We start from the raw sequence: 22762 nt of genomic DNA, 5'->3' as shown, positions 1-22762 counted from the left end.
TTTTTTCAAGATTGCCACTGAAGAAGACTTCGTCTAGTCGAAACGTGTTTGGCAAAACTACAAGGTTGATCTGATATTGGCAAAACTATAAGGTCTGACATTTAATCTCTCAATCAAAATGTGACACTGAAACTACATAGGAATATTTGTCTGCACTCCTCCCATCCGTCGACAATAAGACATTTTGGAAATGAATCTTTGGATTTAATACTTTCGGCCGGACACACAGAGATCATTTTTATGAGATCTTATTGATCATTTCCCACAAATCTTATTGAGATATATAGATTTTATTGATTTGGGTTAATTATATTTAATGTAGTCCGGACATTTTTCAACCATACAGTTTGATCGCTATTATATTAAAACATTAGAATACAGTATTTGGATCCTTTCTTGATGCTTTGATATTTTGTTGAATCCAAACAAGGTTTTGTTTTCTTCAGGAGGAGCATGAAGGCTGGAGTTGTGTGGAGCTGGAAAGAAGAAGAAACATTGGTCCAAGTATAGAACAGAGAGAAGGACTGAGGAAAGGCCAGAACTGGGGGCAGCCCCCAGAAACCCAGAAACCCCATACTGGCCCCTATATACCCCAGAATGTCCCCATAAACCCCAGATGGGGGACTGTCCCCAGAACTGGGGACAACCTCTGCCCTCTAGATTGGAATTGCACCCCAACAGCGTCTGGGGAGTCCAGCCTGGGAACCCCCACTCTAGAAGACTACAGGCCCTGTAGAACATTGGGATGGATACCCAAGGAGGCGCCCAGTGGGGGAGGGATGGCGGATGCTCTGTCAGCGAAAAAAGAGCTGAATTGTCAGCAAAAGCATCACAAGTTCTTTGCCAGGGAAGCTCCCATGGAAGCTCACCACTGTCTGTTCTGCAGCTTCTACTCAGGGTTAGCCTTGGGGACGGAGTCTACAGAGACACCCAGCGTTGTACCAGCCTTGCTCATGGCATCACTGCTGACAGGCAAGTAGCCCGAATCAAGGAGCAACTTGCTGACACGGCAGATGCTTTCGCGGTAGTTGGGCTTGAAACTCTCCACGGCCTCCTTGGAGACTCCAGCCCACTCCTGGGGAAACAAAAAAACATGTTGAGAGAATGTTGGAGATGGAGTTCCAGTGCCTTGACCTTTTGCACCAACTAGCCTAATGGCTACTAGGGGCACTGGGAGTAGCGATAGCCAGTAAGGGTCTCCCTAGCTCTTCTACCTATCTCTTCTCTTTAACCCCTGATATGACTAGGAACATAGAAACTGCCATATACTGAGTCAGACAATTGGCCTATTTAGCTCAGTATTGTCTTCACAGACAGGCAGCGGCTTCTCCAAGGTTGCAGGCAGGAATCTCTCTCAGCCCTGTCTTGGAGATGCTGCCAGGGAGGGAACTTGAAACTTTCTGCTCTTCCCAGAGTGGCTTCATCCCCTGAGGGGAATATCTTGCAGTGCTCACACATCAAGTCTCCCATTCAGATGCAACCAGGGCAGACCCTGCTTAGCTATGCAGACAAGTCATGCTTGCTTCCACAAGACCAGCTCTCCTCTCCTAACTCTACAGGTATTTCCTGTACTGCTGAGTCAGATTCCCTTCCTTTCCTCTTAGAGAGCAGGTGGAAACATCTCTCTCTCCCCCTACCTATTCACTATGTAGTTCTATAAATTAGGGTTAGGACTTTCCTATCCAAAGTGTACTTCACCAATTAATGCTTAGTATTTAGTTCTACAAGAATCTCCACGTGTCTTCTAGAATTAGCTGCAACAACTAAACTCTGCAAACTACTCTGTAACTGGAGTGGGTAGCTTCTTTAGTGCTCTGCTAATTAGCTGGGGGATAAAAATTACAAGTCCCAACAGAGGAGGACAGGCCTTCTGCACCATTATTTCTTTCTAAGCTGCTGTCAGGAGCTGCTGGAACAAGAGACAGGAACCCACAGCTTGTGCACTGCAGTAAGCCATCAGGGCTCCAGGTAGGAGTATCTCCCGGGGTAATAAAGGGTCCCAGGCATGGGACTAACTGTACTAGTGTTCCCTCTCCCCCCCGCCATGTGTGTGTAGAATGAATTTGGTTCTGGGCAGCAGTATCAAGGCAAGTGTGTGCACATGTGCATTCAGAATGGGGCCTTCCTGATTCAACCTGTGCAGGATCTAAAATTAACAGAGTGGAGATTTAAAAAAAACAAAAAAAACCTTGTGTGTGTGCACGCATGCGCACACCTTAAGGGATACGGAACTGCACCCACTTTGGCTGGCCATTGGCAATCCACAACAGAAAGGGCTAGCAAGGCATCCTGCCCAAGCTACTTAGGTACTTCTTGTCTTTTTGGGCTATGAATTATGCCCACTCATGGCTCGGCCTCCTTGGCTTTAGCCCTGTTGTGGATATTGGATCCCACGCCGTGGCAATGCATAGCTCAGCCCTGACACTCTTGCAGCGGCTCTTTCCAAGAACCAGGGCTCATTCTAATGGACACAACTGGGTCAGAAGGGCTCTTACCCCTGGACTTCCGGGCCGAAGTCCAGAGCCTCCACATCCCCTGGGATGTGTCCTCTCTAGTCTGTCCCAGGTGGTATGGTTACCGCACCACTGACCCACGCTGTGCCTGGCAGCCAAGCGTGACTATGACCAGTGCCGGGCAGCTGAGAGTGCTTTAGAGACAGAGCGGGGAAAGAAGTACGTGGGATGAGAATCTGTTCTTTTGCCTGTTGAAAGGTTTCTGCTAAGGCATATTTGCATAAATAGACCTGTTTTATATCCTTACATTCTTGTGTGTTCCGTGGCTCAAGAACCCGTGTGCTAAAAATACGGCATGTGTCATGGCGTGTGTTTATGTCGGTAGTAGTGGTGTGCGTGGAACCTGCAGCAGTCGGTTTCAAGGTGGGGGTTACCTTTTGAGCACCAGGGACGGTGCTCTTACCTGCCCCCTGTCGCCGTGTTTCCCCCACCAGCACTGTGATTTTAAACAGCCCCATGGGGTGCAAAGCACCCACCCCAGTTCTTAAAGGTAACCCCCCACTCTCGAACCAGCTGAACCGCCAGACTTTGGAACCGGTTCAGAGGTCTATAAAAGGGTCTCTGAACTGGTTCGTGCACATCCCTAGCGTGTAGGAGGAGGATGCTTAACTAGCGGAGTGGGAGGGGGCTCCAAAGGCCTTTTGGTCCAGGCTCCAAAATTACCTAGGTGCACCTTAGGCTGGGGTGTGTGTGTGTGTGTGTGTGGAGAGAGAGAGAGAGAGAGAGAGAGAGAGAGAGAGAGAGAGAGAGAGAGAGAGAGAATGCCCTTTCCTTTTTGTGCAGCCAAACAGAAGACTTTCCGGCCTGCCAGACTGGTCTAAGACAGAGAGGGGTTCCCAAACTTGGGTTCCTAGATATTGTTGGCCTAACAGCTCCCATCACTGCCCACTCACGGTGGCTCTGGGGGACCCAAGGTTGGGGACGCCTGGTCTAAGGTTTCCAAACCACAGGGGAGTGAAGTGTAAGCTCTGAGGTCCATTGCAGGCTATAGTCATTCCCAGTGAGCAGTTGAGGACCACCAAAGTGCTCTGCAAGCAAGATGCATCTGATTTTGCACTTTCCAGAGGACCCTGTGCTGGATTCTTCTTGGCCTGACACTGGACGTGTTTTGCCTCATCCCTCAGGAGGGCAGAGTGCCAGCCTTGCAGAGAAGGTGCATCCAAGAGCTTCTTACCGAGAAGTTCCCCTGGTAGGCAGTGAAGAGATCCTCAAATTTGTTGCTTGGGTTGGGGATTCTGGGCATCAGGACCAGCCACACTCTGTGGGAAGGGAAAATGGGTAAGGGGCTGCAGAGCTCCCGAGCGGCAGGGTTCCTTCTCCAAAAGATTCCCAGGGACCTCTTGGTGAAGCAGCTAGATTTGCAAAGACCTTGCCCTGCATTCCGAGGCTGCAGAATGAAGGACCAGACCAGACTAGCTACCCTTCCCAATGAAGATGCATTATTGATCCTTCTGAATACTTGCTTCATACAGATTCTTTCACAAAACTCAATCCCGACCATTCAGCGAAGCAACGAACTGCCTAGATCAGTTTTCAGTCCATGATGGGATGCATGTGGAAAAAGTGACCTCATCATGGACTGAAAATCATTCCAGCTGAACAGTGGCAAAGAAAACAGGCTCTACTCTACACTCCCCAGCTAGCTGTGACATGCAGTGAAACTGCTGCTTTGTTGGAACCTTCCCCCCATCCTTTTTGTCTTGGGTATCAACGTTTGGTTAGCAGCAAGAGCCTTTTTGTAGTGCATGCTTGCAAAAGGTATTTGTTTTTGTTTTTTTAATGACATTGGCAGTTCTCCTATCTGCAGTTACAGACACTAGGGCAGTTCACACAATTGACAGAATAGGAGAATAAGCCAACAACCCAAATTTAGGAGCTGGGCATGCTCATGATATCCAATGGCGGGTCAGATCAAGACCAGCTTGGAGGCGAGGAGCTTGACTGTCAGTTGGGCGGGCCCCTGCTTGGCAGGGTGGGCACCCTCTACCCATCTTCTGTCCCCATCTTCTGAACAAGGTAGGTGGAAAAACCCTTATACCCAGCTGGGGATTGATGGATGGATGAATGCCCTGCCTCCAACTTTACTTTTATCTAACACATGATCAGTGGGGTCGTACTGCAGAGACAGGCAGGGACGCAGCGTCCCGGTACTTTCCCCCCTCCAGGGTCTCAGCCGTTGGCTTTCTAAATGGAAATAAGGCACTGCTCTTGCTATTCCAACTGTTTAGAAACATAGGAAGCCACTTTACACCAAATCAGACTAGGGTTGCCAACATTTCATGGCCAGAATGAGGGACACAAGTTTTTAGGGGGCTGGCTGGGTGTGTGTGTGTGTGGGTGTGTGTATGAAGTGATAATCAAGGGCCTGAGTATCATTGACATATATGTAATTGAATTATATGCTACTGAAGAAATTAGGGATGAATGCTGTCCCGATAGGCACCAACATTTCATCCCTGAAATGAAGGACAGTTGGCAACTCTGAATCAGGCCCTTGATCCATCTAGCTCAGTACTGTCTGCACTGACTGGAAGCAGCTTTCCATGGTTTCAGGCAGGGGTTTTTACCAGTTCTTAGGAACATAGGAAGCTGCCATATACTGAGTCAGACCATTGGTCCATCTAGCTCAGTATTGTCTTCACAGACTGGCAGCGGCATCTCCAAGGTTGCAGGCAGGAGTATCTCTCTCAGCCCTATCTTGAAGATGCCAGGGAGGGAACTTGGAACCTTCTGCTCTTCCCAGAGCGGTTCCATCCCCTGAGGGGAAGATCTTGCAGTGCTCACAAATCAAGTCTCCCATTCATATGCAACCAGGGTGGACCCTGCTTAGCTAAGGGGACAAGTCATGCTTGCTACCACAAGACCAGCTCTCCTCTCCTGGAGATGCTGCCAGAGATTGAACCTGGGACTGTCGGCATGCACATCCTATGGTGGACCCGTGTCACAACATCCTCAAACAAATGGCAGGGAATGCCCACTGAAATGCACTGGTTCCTTCCCAATGGCCACAGGAATACATGGTCATTGGGAAGGAACCGGTGCATTTCAGTGGGCATTCCTCATTCATTCTAATAAATTCCCTAAAGTCTACATGACCCTTGATTTCTTGTAACAGAACCCCATCCTGCAACCCGCCAATGATTGCATCTATCTAAGTGAGGGGTGTGGCTGTTGGGATGGGTGTGGCCACGGGTCTTGTCTGACGGGGTGGGTGTGGCTTTGGAGACTGTCATGGAGAGAGCCTGAACTTTTGAATTTGCAACGACATCACTGCACATGCTTAAAAATCGGGAGTGCTCTTGGCTCCCAAATTCAATTTGGGGGGCTTCTCCTAACCTAATGTTGATTGTGTGAACTGCCCTCGTCTGTGTGCAGGATGCTGGTTGTCTTGGATGATCTGGTCAATTCCTGTCTTGTTCAGAGCAGTCCTGGCCTCTGGGAAGCCGGGATGTCCCAGATGCGGGCACAGCAATTGGAAGAGGGAGCGGTAAACGGCCAATAGGGGAGCAGTAGCGTGCCTTGCTGATGGCCCATGCCCACTGTGGATTGGGGTGCTGGGATCCCCCTCACTGCTAGCCCCCAACCAGTCGGTTTCCTAGCCTGCATTTGTTCCCCTGGAGCAAAGTCAGGCCTGTTGAGCGCCCGGCTCACCTCTCCATTCGCATCAGCATCACCAGAAGCAGAAACAGTACAAAGATGGAGCCAATAGGAATCAGGACACTTTGGAGCCAGAACGATGTGGAACTCACACCATCTGTTGCGAGGAGAAAAAGGGGGGGGGGGTCAGCCAGGATTAACCTTCCACTGGGGTTTTCTCCCCGTTCCCTGACCTGTGGTTTAATGCAAGTAATCTCAACTCTGTGCCTCCAAATTAGGGTCGCCATATTCTGGCTTTCCAAATCTGGTTGCTTAATTTGCATATTGTGTAAATTGGGCTTGAAAATAATTTTGGAGCAGAAGAGGGATTGCACGTTTTGCTCCATAATTCCACTTCTACAAGGGCTAGAGCTTAGCTTTAAAAAAAAAAGAAAAGAAGAAGAAAGCTGAAATCCGGGCAAATCTGGGTGGGCTAAGCCATCTGGGTGAGATGCTTAAAATCTGGGTGAAACTTTGGAATTTGGCAACTCTACTCCAAATGTTATTGGACTACAACTCCCATCATCCCCAGGCTGGAGGCAATTGTGGCTGTGCATGATGGAAGTTGCAGTCCAACGTCTGGGGACTCCAGGTCAGCAGCCCCTGGTCTGGACATAGGAATATAGGAAGCTGCCATATATTGAGTCTGACGCTTGGTCCATCTCGCTCAGTATTGTCTACCCAGACTGGCAGCGGCTTCTCCAAGGTTGCAGGCAGGAGGCTCTCTCAGCCCTATCTTGGAGATGCCTAGAAAGGGAGAAACCTAGAAAGAGAGACTAGCCCGCTTTTAGTGGACTGTGTGCTGCCATGGGAGTGGCGTGGCTCCGGGCAGCAAACTCCACTAATTCCCCCTCCCCTTAGCCGAGGTTAGCGGAGCGAGTGTGGCTCTTGGATTGTGTGTTGTCGCGGCATGGCTCCACACCGCAGCAACTCATGAGTAGACCCCCGAGCGGGAGGCTAAAAAGCAGCCTCCTAGCTCGGGGGTCTCTCCAGCATGCCCCGCGCTCGGCCCCCGAACACCCAAGCCCCCCCGGCTCCGTGCCGGAGCTGGCAGTTGTGGGGGTGCCCTCAGCAGCCGCCCAGGCAGGGCTCGCTGCTTGTCTGCGGGGAGAGTGGGCTTAGCCCGTTCCCCCCGCAAACCCTCTGGAGGCGGGTCTCATTGATCATGACCGAAGGAGAAAGGCTTTTCACGATTGCAAAATGTCGTTCCAAAACAGCCGAAACAACAAAACAGGGACGTTTTGTTTTGGCTACAACATGTTCTGTTTTGAGCACTGAGTGTTTTGTTTGGGCTACAAAAGAGACAAAGTGGCCTGTTTTGGGCACAAAATGTTTTGTATTCGAAACGAAATGCACACCCCTACTTTATCATGCCTCAGAGTCTAAAAGTTGCACCCTTCCCTCAGTGGCCGGAAGATGGAGACTGTGCTTGCTTCCACAGTCAATGGAATCGTGGGGCCTTCTGACCCTGTTCAAATCAACGGAGAGGGATTCCTTCAGAACTATTTTGATCACTTTTGGCACACAGCTAAGCAGGGGAGGGGGAGGGCCCAGGAAATGCTGACAAGGACAGGTTCCCTCTTCCCTTGCTCTCCCCCCAGCCCCCAGCAAAGCAGAAGAGGAAGCTAGTCCTATACTTCCCTGTTGTTTTTAAATCTGCATTTTAAAGAGGAAAGATCATATTTAAACATTCGCTATATGGAACAATCACTTTTCCCCCTCCCCCCCATTTCCTTTCCTTTCCTTTCTTGTTTTTTTCCACTTCAATGTTGTTGTTTTTCCTATTTCCTTTTCTTTTTTTGGTTTAAGTGAGCAGCAAGTTCAAGCGCTACTGTATGCGCCACACCACAAGCTCATTAGCAGACTACTCAACAGGGAAAGCAAATGCAAAACCCTGCACAAAAGAGAAGCTGATCCAATGGTCATCACCCACGCACTGACTGGCAGAAAACAGCTCAGCCTGCCCCAAAGGTGCTGCAGACAGTCTTCCTCTGACCATAACTCTGAGTACCATTCAAACGTGATGGTGACTAGCCTTTTCCCCAAAGGCTCCCCTTATAGCTTAGGTCTTTTTGGAAGGAGGCAGAAGTCTTTGCATGCCCTCTAAGATTAGGGTTGCCATGTTCCCCCCCCCCACAGAATTTAGGTTAGCCCCTAGATTTTGGCTCCTCCCCCCCCAGCTGCTAAATTCCACCCAGATTTACACAGATTTCAAATGCGCTGCCTGGATTGCCCGGAATTTTACTCTGGATCTGATCACACAGAAGGGCAGAGAAGGAGCGGACAGTATACAAATCTGTCATAAATGCAAATTAGTCTCCACATAGTTTGCATAATATGCAAATTAGGCCACCTGGATTCGGGGAGCTTGAATATGGCAACCATATCTAAGATAAGAAAGGCCGTCCATACCCTTGTTGGTGGAGTTTCCCCCCCAAAAGACCGGGCCAGAGTCCTCACTCCAGAGCTTGGTGTTCCCGCAGAGATTGCTGATCTTACTGCGGACAGTGAAGGTGTAAAATTTTGCAGGGTCCACACTGGCTATGTTGAATTTCATGTTGGTCACGCTCTGCTTCTGCAAGGCAAAATGGTAGAGCTCAAAGCAAGTACCATGTGGGAAGCAGGAGCCCCCTGTACCCCTCCCTCCCATAACCCGATGCAGAAATGAGGCTTCCTCCACCCGATTGCCTCAGGGAGCTGGAGAGTAGCTCAGAGACCCATCCACCAGCTGCAGGAGAGCGGGCAGGGGGTAATGGGACACACACCCCAAGACTGCAGGCAAAAGGTTGGACACGTATGTTCCAAGAAGCCAAAATGAGTTCTTGACAAATAAAGGGGGAGGGCAGGAGCCCACGAGGTGTTGGACTACAGCTCCCATCATCTCCAGTGACAATGGTTGAAGCGTATTGTGGCTGAGGACGATGGGCATTGAAGTCCAACAATATTTGGGGACCCAAGCTTGAGAATCCCCGGGGAAGGGGGTGGCAGGAGCTACAGAGAATTCAAGATTCCTGTTTTGCTTTGAGGTAGAGCAAGCCTACATAAGAACATAAGAACAGCCCTGCTGGATCAGGCCCAAAGCTTCTCTAGTCCAGCATCCTGTTTTGCACAGTGGCCCACCAGATGCCTCTGAGAAGCCCACAGGCAGGAGTTGAGGACATGTCCTCTCTCCTACTACTACTCCCCTGCAGTTGGCCTAATTGTTTTCTGGGGATGAAGAAGAAGAAAACTAAAATATTGTTCATTGGAGGGGGGGGGTTGTGGCATTTATTTATCAATACCCTCAGTGGCTGTAGCCTCTGAGCTCAGGAATATTATGGAGAGTAGGTGAGCTCCAGCATGATCATCTAGGCACAAACACACACAGAGGCATCTGGGAAGTTCGTTCCAAAGCATATACAAATGAAGGCTTTCCCCCTCTAAAATCCAGCCAAATTCCTAATTGTTCCTCACTAGACTGTGGAGGGGAAATGGAGGGCAGGAATGGTGGTGATGATACATTGCAAGCTTCCTTGTGTTTCCCCCCCTGGATTCTGCCGAGAGAGGGGGGGGCAGTTTCTCTTTCTTTCATAATGCTAGAATACAGAAATCATCCCATGAACGTGATTTGCAGGAGGTTCCGGACAGACAAAAGAAAAGCCTTTTCCACACAGTGAGTAACTGAATGTATGGAACTCATGTCCACTAGATGTGATGATTGCCACTGGCTGAGATGGGTTTAAAAGGGGCTTAGACAAATGCATGGAGGAGGAGAATAGTTAAATAGACTCTCCATGTTCAGGACCCTCAGAGTACCAGCTGCAGGGGAGCAACAGTGGGAGAGGGCATTGCTTTCCTGTCCTGCTTCTGGAGCTTCCTGGAGGCACCCGCCTTGCCCCTGCTCTAATCCAGTGTGACTTCTATAGTTCTTATATTATTGTATCAGTTTCAGGTCTGGCTATAGCTGGTTGCTTTGGGTGACCCTGCTAACTGAGCGAAGAGGCACCTTTTGAAGTGGTGTTTCTATTCTATTTAGCAAGGGGAGAGCAACAGGCCCATATCCAGCCATGGCCCCTTCAGGAGTTCATAAATAGTTTTTATTGGTTATTTGGTATACAGCTTGTTTACTTGAAAGCTAGGTCTTAGCTGCAGTTGTCAGCTAATTAAAGGTTTTAAGATATGCATCAATTTCAACTTCTTGTGCTGGATGTCCCATTTGTAATAAAGGGGGACCACTTGTGCACCTCCCTGCACACTTCCCTGCTAACTCCACACAAAACCCCATTGATAACTGCTAACAGCAGATTTTGTGAACTCCTGTTCGCAAAGGTTCGGGTAGCAAGGCGCCTCTGGTCTCAACCTAGTCTTCTTAAGAACTGACTTCAAACTGAGTCTCCACAGGGATGTGGCCCCTCCCACAAGCTGTGTGATTCACCTGCAGATAATCCCCACCCACTGTCTCTCTAGGCACAACTGAAACTGAAACTGCCCTGTCAAAAACAATCCCCTAGCCAGCCAGCAATCAAGCCCTAGAAAAAACTACTCCTTGCTAGGGATGTGGCCCTAGCACAAGAATGTGGCTCTAGCATAGCCCTAGCACAGCATCCATCCAGTGGCCATTGATGGTATTTTCACAGTATTTACTTTTAGTTCTTGAGCCCTTTGGGGACAGGGAACCTGTGATGACTCCCATGGGGGTCATGGAGGAGGATTCCTCAGATGAAGACCCAGAGCAGGGGGAGCAGGCAGATTCTCCGGTTGACTCAGCAGAGCCAGAGCTGACAGGCTTGCAGGCCCCTCTGCCTCCTTCCCTCCCTCCAACTGATGAAGCCTCCGAGGCCGCTGAAGTCAAGGTGCCTGCCCCAGATCCCCGACAGCGACATTTGGCCAGGCTCAGAGGAAGGAACGCCATAGGTCGGAGAGGCTGACCAGAAGGAACAGGTGTCCCAGCTCTGACCCGGCTGCATCTCCCTGACAAGGCCCAGCTGCAGTGATGGGCGAGGCTCTCAGCACACTGCCTATTTAGAGCAGCCTGAAAGCTGGGTCTGTGCTGGAAACAACGTCCGTGGTGACCAGCCCTACCATGAGCAACCTTGACCTAGAAATCTGGACCGGTTTGTTGTTGTCTGACCCCGATGTCTCTTTGCCCCTGATCCTGTGGAATTCCCGGTGTTGACTTCTGGCAACGTTTGTGACTACTCACCATTGCTGTCTGTCGGCTCTTCCTTCCGCTCTGAAAAGAGTGGTTTTCACAGCTTCTGGACAATCAGCCAGGGCAGGTCATTACAGAACCATCTTATGCGTTTATTATTTTCCCATGTTAAAGGTTTTGAGAACTTTTGTTGAAAAGTGGTATACATAAATGTGTATAGTAGTAGCAGTGCTCTTATTCCTCCCCCTCTGCCCCCACCCCAGTGCTTGCAATGTATAATAGGCAAGAGGGGTGTCCAGTACCGTCCATTCGGTGTCCTTGTTGCTCTTGTATTTGACCTCATGCTCCAGGCAACCTTCGTTGCTTTTGTACGGTGTCTTCCAGGTCAGCTGCAGCTGGTTGTTGCTGATGTTCTTAAGAGTGAGATTGATGGGTGCACTAGGTACCACTGGAGAAGAGAAATGTGGGATAGGTTTGCTGGTGGGAGACTGTTGTAAAGGGCTTTGCACCTCCCCTGGCACACAGCAGCACTACTTTCCAGTAGCAGGACATCTGTTCCCACCCTCCCTCTCCTCCTACCACCATGCCTGCTGTTGTGCTCCAAGGCAGAGGAATCTACTATTGTTTTCATCAGACTCCTGCCAATTACAGATTTTGCCCACTAAGGAGGAGCAAGTTGCTAGCTCTAGTAATTTTCTGACAAAGAAAGCTTTTGATAAAGTTCCCCAGCAAAGGCTCTTGAGTAAACTTAGCAGTCATGAGATAAGAGGACAGGTTCAACTGTGGATTGGTAATAACTAGTTGAAGGACAGGAAACAGAGAGTAGGAATAAATGGACAGTTTTCACAATGGAGGGAAGTAAGAAGTGGGGTCCCCCAGGGATCTGTATTGGGATCAGTGCTCTTTAACTTATTCATAAATGATCCAGCAGCTGGGGTAAGCAGTGAGGTGGCCCAATTTGCAGATCACACTAAACTATTTAGGATAGTGAAATCCAAAACAGATTGTGAGGAGCTCCAAAAAGATCCTTCCAAACTGGGGGAGTGGGCAACAAAATGGCAAATGCGGTTCAATGTAAGCAAGTGTAGCGTGATGCATATTGGGGCAAAAGACCCAACTTCACATATACGCTGATGGGATCTGCGCTGTCAGTGACTGACCAGGAGAGAGATCTTGGGGTTGTGGTGGACAGCTCATTGAAAGTGTCAACTCAGTGTGCGGCAGCTGTGAAAAAGGCCAATTCCATGCTAGGTATCATTAGGAAGAGGACTGAAAATAAGAATGCTAGTATTGTAATGGTGCGGCCATATCGGGAGTACTGAGTACAGTTCTGGTCATCATATATTAAGAAGGATATTGTAGGACTAGAAAAGGTGCAGAAGAGGGAAAATGAGATGATCAGGGGCCTGGAGCACCTTCCATATGGGGCAAGGCTACAGCATCTGGGGCTTTTTATTTGGAAAAGAGGCAACTACGGGGAGACATGACTGAGGTGCATAAAATTATACACGGAGTAGAGTATGGACAGAGATAAATTTTTCTCCCCCTCTCACAACACTAGAACCAGGAGTCATCCCATGAAACGGGAGGTCACGAAATTTAGGACCAACAAAAGGAAGTACTTTTTCACATAGTGCATAATTAATCTATGGAATTGTCTGCCATGGGATGTGGTGATGGCCACCAGTTTAGATGGATTTAAAAGAGGATTAGACAAATTCATGGAGGACAGATCTATCAATGGCTACTAGTCTGGTGGCTACTGGCCACCTCCAACTTCAGAGAGGCAAGATGCCTCTGAATACCAGTTGCAGGGGAGCAACAACAAGAGAGAGGACATATCCTCACCTCTTGCCTGTTGGCTTCTCAGAGGCATCTGTTGGGCCACTGTGGGAAACAGGATGGTGGACCTGATAGGCTGCCTTGGGCCTCATCCAGCAGGACTGGTTTTATGTTCTTAATTGCAGTGAAACAGGCTTAGAAAGTTCACAGCAGCTGCACCCCTAAAAAATCACCAACTGACATGCCTAAAAAAATCACCAACCGCCACGGCCAGGCTGGCAGAGGTGCACCTAGGTAATTTTGGAGCCTGGACCTGGCCCACCCCGCTGCAAATTAAGCATTATCATGCTTGGTTGGATGACCACACCACCCAGGACAGACTAAAGAGGATTTGGGGAGCCCCAGGGGTTGTGGAAGCCCTGGGTTTTGGCCCAGAAGTCCAGGGGTAAGAATGCCTCTGCAGGCCGAGGCTTCCAGTACCCTGCGCATGACACCTGCCTTCCGGGCTCCCTCTAACAGCGAGGGAACACTGCCTGCCTTCCTTGCGTCTCCCTGGAACTCCCACACAGGACCTTTCCACGCAACCCTCTGAGCTCCTGCCTGTCTCCTGCCCACACCAACTCTCTTGATCCCTGAGGATCTCGTCCCCATACAAAGCATCTGACTGGCTGAAGGTACTTCTGTCCTGCTGGCCCTGGACAGGCTGGAAAGGCTGAGCCCTGTTGACTTAGCAGCCTGCCTGTCAATTGTCCCAGGAAACCCATGAAGCTTCACTCCCCCTTGGGCTATAAAATCTGACAACTTGCAATTCTTCTTTCTTCTGGGTAACTTGGTTTCTCTGCTGCTGCTGCTGCTGCTGTTCCCTGCAGACACTTAGCCCTCATAACTGTAATCAGCAGGCGAGAAGAAGATAAATCTGTTTCTGGACTGTACAGGTGGGAGCTCACTTGGCTGAATGTTCCTCCACAAAAGAAAAAAGAAAAAGAAAGGGGGGGGGGGGGGAAGTTCCCTGCAGATGGACATCTAGCATGTCGAGAAGAAAGGCCCTAAGCTCACCTTCTTCCTGGTATCCTAATGTTCTGTGTGCAAGGAATGTTGTTGTTATTTTGAATGGTGGAGCATTCATCCACGTGAGCCCCACCTGCAACCTGAACACACAGGTGGTCCACCTGATCTGTTGTCAGTAGGAACAAGTGTAGGTATAAGACTCCTTTTGCTTCTCCCTACTCAGTGCCCCTCAGTGTTCCATGTGGGTCAGCCCTCTTCCCCTTCTTGTGTTGTGGCATTCTGCAGTCAGGAAAGCTTCCGCAAGAACTCTCTCTTTCCACATGGGTTTGCCCATATACCCAGGTCAAATGGAGAGGCCTTCTGACATGCTCCACCTCCATCTTAGGTAAGGTTGGTGGGCAGGGGAGAGAGGGCCTTTTCCATGGCTGCACCTCATCTGTGGAACTCCCTGCCTAGGAAGATGCTCCTGGCCCCTCTCTGATGACTTCTTGGCATCATTTAAAGCCCTGGAAGTTTTTCACACCCGGCTTTTAGTTCGCATCTCTCCTGGAATGGAGTTGTGCATTCACATATGGGCCAAATTTACCCCAAAGTTCCTGAGGACTTTCGGGAAGCATGTCACGCACAATTCAGGTTTGTCACTGTGCATTAGAGTGTAGCCAGGGTTTTTTTAAAAAATCCACTTTTTGTGTCAGTTTTGGGGGGCAACTTCGAACTCACAGTAAAGCCTCCCAGAAAAGCCTGCTGTCTGGGAAGGCTCCTGGTGGGTGTATAATTTGTTTTATTTTTCCACTCCCGGGCACTTTCCAGATTAACCCCTACAACAGTGTCAATATGGATCAGCAAAGTGACTGTGCTTCCGTACTTCCTGTGTTGTGACACCGCAGTCCCTGCGCTGAGAGCGAGATGCCGTCCACATTTCCCCTTTTTTAAAAAAATAACTTTTAATCCAATTTTTCACAACATAAGATACACACAAAAAGAAAAAAGGGGGAAAAGAAAGGAAAAAACACAAAAAAAAGACAAGAGGACTTCCATCTCATCATTAGAACAAGTATCAGTTACAATACCCAAGTCTTGCCTGTAATTTAATCGTTCTCCCCCCCCCCCCCCCGTTAAATCGCACGAAAGTCCGCTCTAGGGCATGGTGCCGTCCACATTTCCGATGCCTTATTTTGGATTTTATCTTTGCCTTACAGTGCTACAACGCTGCAAGTCCGTTGCAGAAAAATAGCTGTATTTTCCCGTTGTAGGAGTTTGAGATTCTGGGGATTGATTTCAATATGACCCTGCCAAGATGAAGCATGTTACTGCTGTTCTAGGGTGTAATCTGGAAAGCGCCCTGGTTTTATATGAATGCTGTTGACAATGCTGGGGGTTATAGACCAAGGGCAGCTGAGGAGCCTCGGACTGGCCACCTGGTATAGTGATGAGAGTGTCAGGATAGGAGTGGGGAGACCCAGATTCAAATCCCTGTTCAGCCACCTAACTTTCTGGAGGTTCATTCACATGATTATTATGAGGGTAGTTTAAGTGTTCTTCCCTAGTTCAGGAACTGTGTGCACCCATAGGAACATAGGAATCTGCCGTACACTGAGTCAGACCATAGGTCCATCTCGCTCAGTATTGTCTTCACAGACTGGCAGCGGCTTCTCCAAGGTTGCAGGCAGGAGTCTCTCTCAGCCCTGTCTTGGAGATGCTGCCAGGGAAGGAACTTGGAACCTAGATGCTCTTCCCAGAGCTGCTCCATCTCCTAAGGGGGATATCTTACAATGCTCACACATCAAGTCTCCCATTCATATGCAACCAGGACAGACCCTGCTTAACTAAGTGGACAAGTCATGCTTGCTACTACAGGACCAACTCTTCTCTCCTGTTGTGTGAGAGGGGGAAAGCAAGGTCATAGCGGGAGGAAGGATCATCTGGGAGAGAGGAGCTGAGACGGACGCTGTTTCCTTCTACCTTGCTAAAGAACTGGGTAGGACAGTGCCGTCTGACTCAGCTTCTCCTCCCAGGTGATCACTTCCTCCCCCTTTGACCTTGCTGTTTCCCTTGCATGCAATCACAAAAGGTGAGCACTCACCTGCAAGGACCCTTGTCCCACCTAATCATGTGAATGAGCCCTGGGTGATCATGGGCCAGTCACATCTCTCAGTCTAACCTACCTCAAAGGGTTATTGTGAGGATAAATATGGAGAAAGGAAAACTACAAGTGTCACCCCGAGTCCTTTGAGAAAGTTCAGGATATCAGTATAACAAACAAAAATAGTAATGGACTGTGTGCTGCTGCCACTGCTGCTTTGATTATCGTCTGGCCTGCACTGGTTTGGTTGTTGTCTTTTAGAGGTTTGTTTTTAAAAAAACACACACACAATCTGTTATTTTTGCAAGGCACTCTGGATGTTTGCAAATGGAAATGCAATTGTTGTTGTTAAAATGTTTTGCTTGCAGTAAACTTGCCAAACTTGTCATTTGCTGGTCCTGGAATTTGGGCTTTTGGCTGACCAGAGGCCAGAAGATACCTCTTGATACCAGTTGCAGGGGAGCAACAGCAGGAGAGAGGGCATGCCCCCACCTCTTGCCTGTGGGCTTCTCAGAGGCATCTGGTGGGCCACTGAGTGAGACAGGATGCTGGACTAAATCGCCTTGGGCCTGATCCAGCAGGGCTGTCCTTATGAACCAGCATCTCTAACAAGAACTGCCCCTCATCAGGCATCACCCCCCCCCAGCCCTCCTTAATTCTCTGACTTGCCCTATAACAAAAGTCAAGAGGGGTCAATCAGAAGTTTCTGTGAGTGTCTCCACATCAAGACATAGCTGGGCTTCTATAATGCGAAGGGCATCATGCAGCATTGACTGTGGGGGTCCCAGTGAAAGGGGCTGGTATGGGGAGTTTGGGGCAGACCTCAATTTATCTTGAGCTGGGAGGGCTCCTTCTTGTGACGGCACCATCCCTGGCGGCTTGGTCCTGCATGAAATCCATACCTAAGTCTGGCAGTATCAGAGACTCAGCTGAGATGGTGCTGAGCCTGCCGTTTTGACTCGCATTGATGTGAACGTTGAAACGATTAAGTCCTATTTGGAGCTCGCTTTTGTTGAACCAGCATCCCGTGTTGATACCATCAGTTTGGAGGTAATGTTTGCACTCTGCTCTTGGAGAGGGAGGCCTGGTGATGTACCTAAACAGAAAGAGGGTTGCCACACTCAGCAGGAAGCAGGCAGTCGGAAGTAGAATTGCACCCATCAAACCTAATCTAACCAAGATCCTTCTAGAATATTTAGATGCAAGTCCCCTTCAAATGTCACTTCAGATGTTGATTCAAAGCTTCAGGTAGCTGCTGCGTCCCCTTTTATTGCGACCTGTCCTGTTGAGCGCGACTGATTGCAAGGCCTGTGCAGCAAGCCTGGGAAGGAGGAGAGCTGGTCTTGTGGTAGCAAGCACAAATTGTTCCCTTTGCTAAGCAGGGTCTGCCCTGGTTTGCATTTGAATGGGAGACTGGCCTGAATGGGGGTCTGCCCTGGAACATAGGAGCATAGGCAGCTGCTGCCATATACTGAGACAGACCATTGGTCTATCTAGCTCAGTATGGTCTCTGCACAGACTGTCAGTGGCTTCTCCACGGTTGTAGGCAGGAATCTCCCTCAGCCCTATCTTGGAGATGCTGGCAGGGAGGGAACTTCTGTTCTTTCCAGGGCGGCTCCACCCCCTAAGGAGAATATCTTACAGTGCTCAAACATCAGGTCTCCCATTCATATGGGAGGACAAGTCATGCTTGCTACCACAAAACCGACTCTCCTCTTATTAAAGTGTAGATCTCGACGCAACGTGCAAGTTGAGTAAACCACTCAACTCGTAACCACTCACGCTTTGTAAATCACTTCCCCTGAAGAAGAGACTTGACACTCGAAACACGCCGGGATCTATGCTTTAATAAACTGCTACTGCACGGTTCCTGCCTCCTTCCTTCCTATTTGTGGGCGTGGTGGATGGTGCTTTCCTCTCCTTCTCCTGGAGAATATCCCCCATCCACCGACTTCCGCAAAGAGGCCTTGGAACCTTCTGCTCTTCCCAGAGTGGCTCCATCCCCTGAGGGGAAGATCTTCCAGTGCTCACACATCAAGTCTCCCATTCATATGCAACCAGGGCGGACCCTGCTTAGCTAAGGGAACAAGTCATGCTTGCTAACACAAGGCCAGCTCTCCTCTCTCAATATATAATAAATACATTCAGCCTGCCTCATAGTCCGAAGAGCCCCTTCCCAGCCAAATGCAGCAGGGGCAGAGGACTGGCTGGAGCTAAGCCCCAGTGGATGGGGATGAACAGCTACAAGACAAGGCATAGAGGACGTACCAGTAGTAGAATGAGTAGTTGGCTGTCAGCTTCTCTTTGCTGCCCCAATCGCAGGTCATGTAATCCTCATTGAAGATGATACACTCCACCCCTGCAGGAGAGAGCCCGGCTTGGCTGTGTGAACTCCCAGGGCTGCACACACATTCACTGTCACCCAACCCAGGGATTGCACTGCTCACCACCCCTTTCCCTTAAACCCACCATCTAGTCCCTGAGCAAGGCCCACAAATGTCCATCAGCAGCATCTCTGGAGACCAGTGCTGATAGTGATTTTTGGCAACACCTACCCCCCAGATAGAGAAAATAGGCAACAGCATTGTTGCACTTCCAGCTTCCTGTGCCTTATCAATCCTTCTTTGTCCCTACCACCAAATGATTAGGGTTAAACTGCAGGCGTTTTTGCACAGATGAAAGGATGAGGGTTAGAGTCAAGGTAAGGGTAACAATGAACCAATGGTTGTCCTCTCTCCATGAAATAATCTTTGGAGGACATTCCTGCCAATTTTCATTTCTGTTCCTCTGACAACATCGATAAAATGTTATATAGTCGTTTTTGTGTGTTTAAAACCTTTAAAAGCTTTTAAAACACCATTGTAAATGTAGCTGCAGCAGGCCCGACGGTCAAGACAATCAAAGCAGGATAACGAGCTGAAAGCTGAAAGTCCTGAAATGCTACCACCCATTTGCCATCTCTAGGAGTGCGGACCTTGTCAAAAATCACAATGAGCATTTGTCCCCCAAGATGGTACTGACCTCCCCAGGGCGTTTTCCAGATTACACACTGCAACGTACTCGCAACGTGTCCACTAAGTGCCCCTCCATATTGCCCATGTTCCCACATCAGTGTCACTGCGTCGTCAGCAGGGTGCCGTTCATATTTCCCATGCCTTGATTTGAATTTTAATGATGTGTTTTTGCCCTACAACATTGTAAATGTGCTGCAGGAAAGTAGCTGTATTTTTCTGTTGTAGGGAGCCTTGCCCTGCATTTTATGCATTGTAGCGTATTGCAGTATGGGCAGTTCTTTGCCCCTCCTACCTGTGAGTTCTTCTTCTGCCCCCTCACTGCGAGGAGAGAAACGGGCAGGGAGAAATCTCGGCTTTCCCCTCCTTTCCTCGCCACAGATCCCAAACCCCATATCTCCCTCCTCCTCCTCTTGCTCCCAATATAACTTGAGCTTGTCAACACAGAAGGGGAGGAGAGAGCAGCCAAGCAGATTTCTGAATCCAACCCTTTCTCATGCAATTTTTACTGAAAGAGGAAGCCCATTGAACTAAATCATTTACTTCTGTGCAATCCCACTTGCAATGCTTACTAGGGATGTGCACGAACCGGTTCGGAGGCCATGTCGGAGGCCTCTGAACCGGTTCGGAACCAGACCGGTCCGGCGATCCGGCACCGAGGGGGGGTCTACCTTTAAGGGCGGGGGGTAGAACTTACCCCTCCCGCCGCTCTTCCCCCTCCGGCGCTGCATTTAATGCGCATGCGTGCTCCTATGTAATCGACTTCCGGGCAACGACGGGGGCAGGGGCGGCAGGGAGGAACGCTGCCACCCCCAAAACTTCAATCTTAAATGCAGCGCCGGAGGGGGAAGAGCAGCGGGAGGGGTAAATTCTACCCCACCGCCCTTAAAGGTAGACCCCCCTCAGTGCCGGACTGTGCCACAGTGGTTCCGTGCACACCACTAATGCTTACTACAAGGCAAAGGGCAGGAAGAGAGAATAGTCACTTACTTAAAAGGAAGCCCATTGAACTGAATCATGATTCATTTACTTCTGCTCAATCCCACAGCCCTCACTGGAGGAGCATTTGCCTCCCCTCCACTTCTTCCCTCCCATGTATATATTTATTTATTTATTTATTCATCCATCCATCCATCCATTCATTCATTCATCCATCCATTCATTCATTCCTTTCTCTAGAGGTGCGCCAGTTCCTGTCTTTCTCCCTTCCTGGCTCACCACAGGATTCCCTTTAGCTCCCACCTGCAATAAGCAGTTCCCTTGTTTTGTCATTCCAAAGTGTGACAAAAGTCTCCGCACACACCCCACTCCCTCTCTTTTCTTTTTAAAATTTCCCCTCGGATATTGCTTGCGGAAAACTGGAATGATGCAAGACAAAGTTAGATTTTTGTTTTGGAACGCCGCTTCCCCCTGCTCGTGGATTTACACAAGGCAGTCGAGAAGTTACCAAAAATATTTTCAGGTCACCCCACCACGACCGCAACTCCATTGGCCCAAATGGAACAGGAAGAGGGGCAGATAAACATGTTTCAAGGAGAATATGGACAGTCCAGTCTTGGAAACATGTAGCAATTGATGGAAAATATGAATGGCCACCAGCGGCATTGAATAACGCTTTACTCTCAGTTTCAAAACTGTTGCACTATTCCGTCACAATTTGCAATGCTTTGCCCATTTCAAATCTCATAGTCCAGAAAATGCCCTGCTGGCTCATGGTCTAATATCCTTCAGTCCTCAAGCACCACAGAGCAAAAACAAGGGGGCTTCATGTTTCCAGGAGCAAATGGAGAAGGCACCATTCAACCTTCCCAAGAACGGATGTGTCATTTATTCAGAACCCAGGAAGGGCGGATTATCTGTTGGCAGCCTGGCTTCTAGACTGGTGTGGGCTTGATTATCAAACCATTCCAGCCCACGCCCTTCTTTTCCAGCAGCCCTATTGGAAAGCCCAACTTATGAAGATGATGCATCTTCACGGCCACTTGGAAGAAGCACGTTTTTGTCTGACCTTTCTGCCTGACTGTATGCTAATTGAGTAAAGAGACAACTTTTAAAATGGTGATTCTCTTATATTTAGCAGTGGGAGAATGGGTTCTTGATGGCAACTGAACTCACCAAAATGTAAGAATATAAAACAGGTATATTTATGTAAATATGCATTAGCAGAAACATTTCAACACACAATATATTCCCATCGCACATATTTCTCCCCCCCCCCTTTCTCTAAAGCACACAGGTCACAATCACACTCGGCTGCCTGGTGCAGTTTGGGCTAATGGCGACCACACCACTCAGGACAGATTAGAGAGAATTTGGGGGCCCAAAGGCGGTGATTACCCTGAGGTCCAGGGGAAAGAACGCCACAGTCCCAACCCCAGCACAGCATCCCTCCAGTGGCTGTTGCTGGTGTCCACCTTATGCTTCTTTTTGGCTCAGGGTGGTTTACACAGAGAAACAACAAACAAACAAGATGGCTCCCTGTCCCCAAAGGGCTCACAGTCTAAAAAGAAACACAAGATAGACACCAGCAACAGTTACTGGAAGTACTGTGCTGGGGGTGGAGAGGGCCATCTTACTTATGTATTTGTTTTTCTATGTAAGCCGCTTTGAGAACTTTGGTTGAAGAGCGGTATGTAAATATTTGTTGTAGTAGTAGTAGGTGGGCCCTATAATTCACTGCAGCACAAGCAGCCAATCACCCCTGGTTAATGCAGGAGGCTCACAAATGTGAGCCAGTGGTCCATCCAATCCAGCCAGTGGTCCATCCAATCCAGCATCCTCCTGCTTCTCCTAGCTGCCAGCCAGATGCTTCTGAGAAGCCCCCAAGCAGGCCATGGACAGCCGTTCTGTTCTGCCATTGTTGATAAGGCAGAGAGAGGGTCCCTGGCCGGAAATGGCAACATCCTCCCTGACTTGGGGCCTCTGACCCACAGCTACCTCAGCAAATCCGCCCGCCCCCGCACAGCTTGCTGAGCACTGAGGAGCACGTGGAAGCTGGTTGGTGTATACATTCCTGGTCTGCGGCTGGGCCCTGGCTCAAGCATCGGAGGATGCGTTCAAAGGACATTTCGGGAACTGTGGCTGGGCTTGATCCTTTCTTGCCCACCCTCCTGCCTTCATGCAGAGCGAGTTGAAGAAAACGTTACCTTGTGGTACAGGACCCGCTGCAGTTCGCTCACGGGGGCCCAAGAAAAAGAGGACGAGCACCAGAAGCATCCCTGCGTCCTCACGGGCACCCATTGCCCTCTGAGCAGCAGCGGCTGCTGGCTGTGAGAGAGAGCAGGGTGCTGTCCTCCTCAGGACCCAGATCTGCAGAGCGAAGGCCGAGAAGACGGGATGTGGGTTTGAAGCTGCTGAATTTCCGCCCCAGGGCTTCCTGTGGAAAGCACCGCTCCTTACATGAGGAGGACTTGATGATGCGGGGGTGGGAGGTGGGATGGGGGAGGCCGCCTCTGGCTCCTGGGGGCACTTTCAGGGGGGCTGAAGCAGCATGCCTGGAGCTGGGATGGTCACAGGAGGATGCAGTCCTTCAAACCTGCCTTGGAGGGAGAGCAGGGCAAAGTGCCAGGCTGAGAGGGCCGGGAGAGCAAATTTGGCC

At 49.5% G+C, this 22762-nt stretch overlaps 1 protein-coding gene across 1 annotated transcript; it reads right to left on the bottom strand.

Annotated features, from left to right (window-relative positions):
• Positions 1-277: 277 nt before the first annotated feature.
• IL2RG (interleukin 2 receptor subunit gamma) lies at positions 278-22471 on the bottom strand. Its single transcript, XM_053274000.1, has 9 exons — positions 22311-22471; positions 18422-18512; positions 17056-17249; positions 11583-11728; positions 8562-8724; positions 6165-6267; positions 3688-3772; positions 870-1075; positions 278-476 (listed from the first exon to the last, which is right to left on the bottom strand). Exons 1-8 carry the CDS (start codon positions 22402-22404, stop codon positions 890-892), a joined length of 1062 nt encoding a protein of 353 aa, XP_053129975.1. The 5' UTR covers positions 22405-22471; the 3' UTR covers positions 278-476; positions 870-889.
• Between the last annotated feature and the right edge of the window lie 291 nt (positions 22472-22762).

The sequence above is a fragment of the Hemicordylus capensis genome, chromosome 11 (genome assembly GCF_027244095.1).
Source record: "Hemicordylus capensis ecotype Gifberg chromosome 11, rHemCap1.1.pri, whole genome shotgun sequence".
In the NCBI taxonomy this organism is placed as follows: domain Eukaryota; kingdom Metazoa; phylum Chordata; class Lepidosauria; order Squamata; family Cordylidae; genus Hemicordylus; species Hemicordylus capensis.
The sequence above is the reverse complement of the archived record's forward strand: the minus strand, read 5'-3'. Positions and strand labels throughout refer to the sequence as shown.

Excerpts from the sequence above, each read along its gene's own strand:
- IL2RG (XM_053274000.1), bottom strand. The coding sequence starts at position 22,404 with ATGGGTGCCCGTGAGGACGCAGGGATGCTTCTGGTGCTCGTCCTCTTT. Across the intron at positions 8,725-11,582 it reads ACAAGGACACCGAATGGACG|AAGCAGAGCGTGACCAACAT; the intron begins GTACTGGACACC and ends TTTGCCTTGCAG. Across the intron at positions 6,268-8,561 it reads GGGAAACTCCACCAACAAGG|ATGGTGTGAGTTCCACATCG; the intron begins GTATGGACGGCC and ends TCCTCGCAACAG.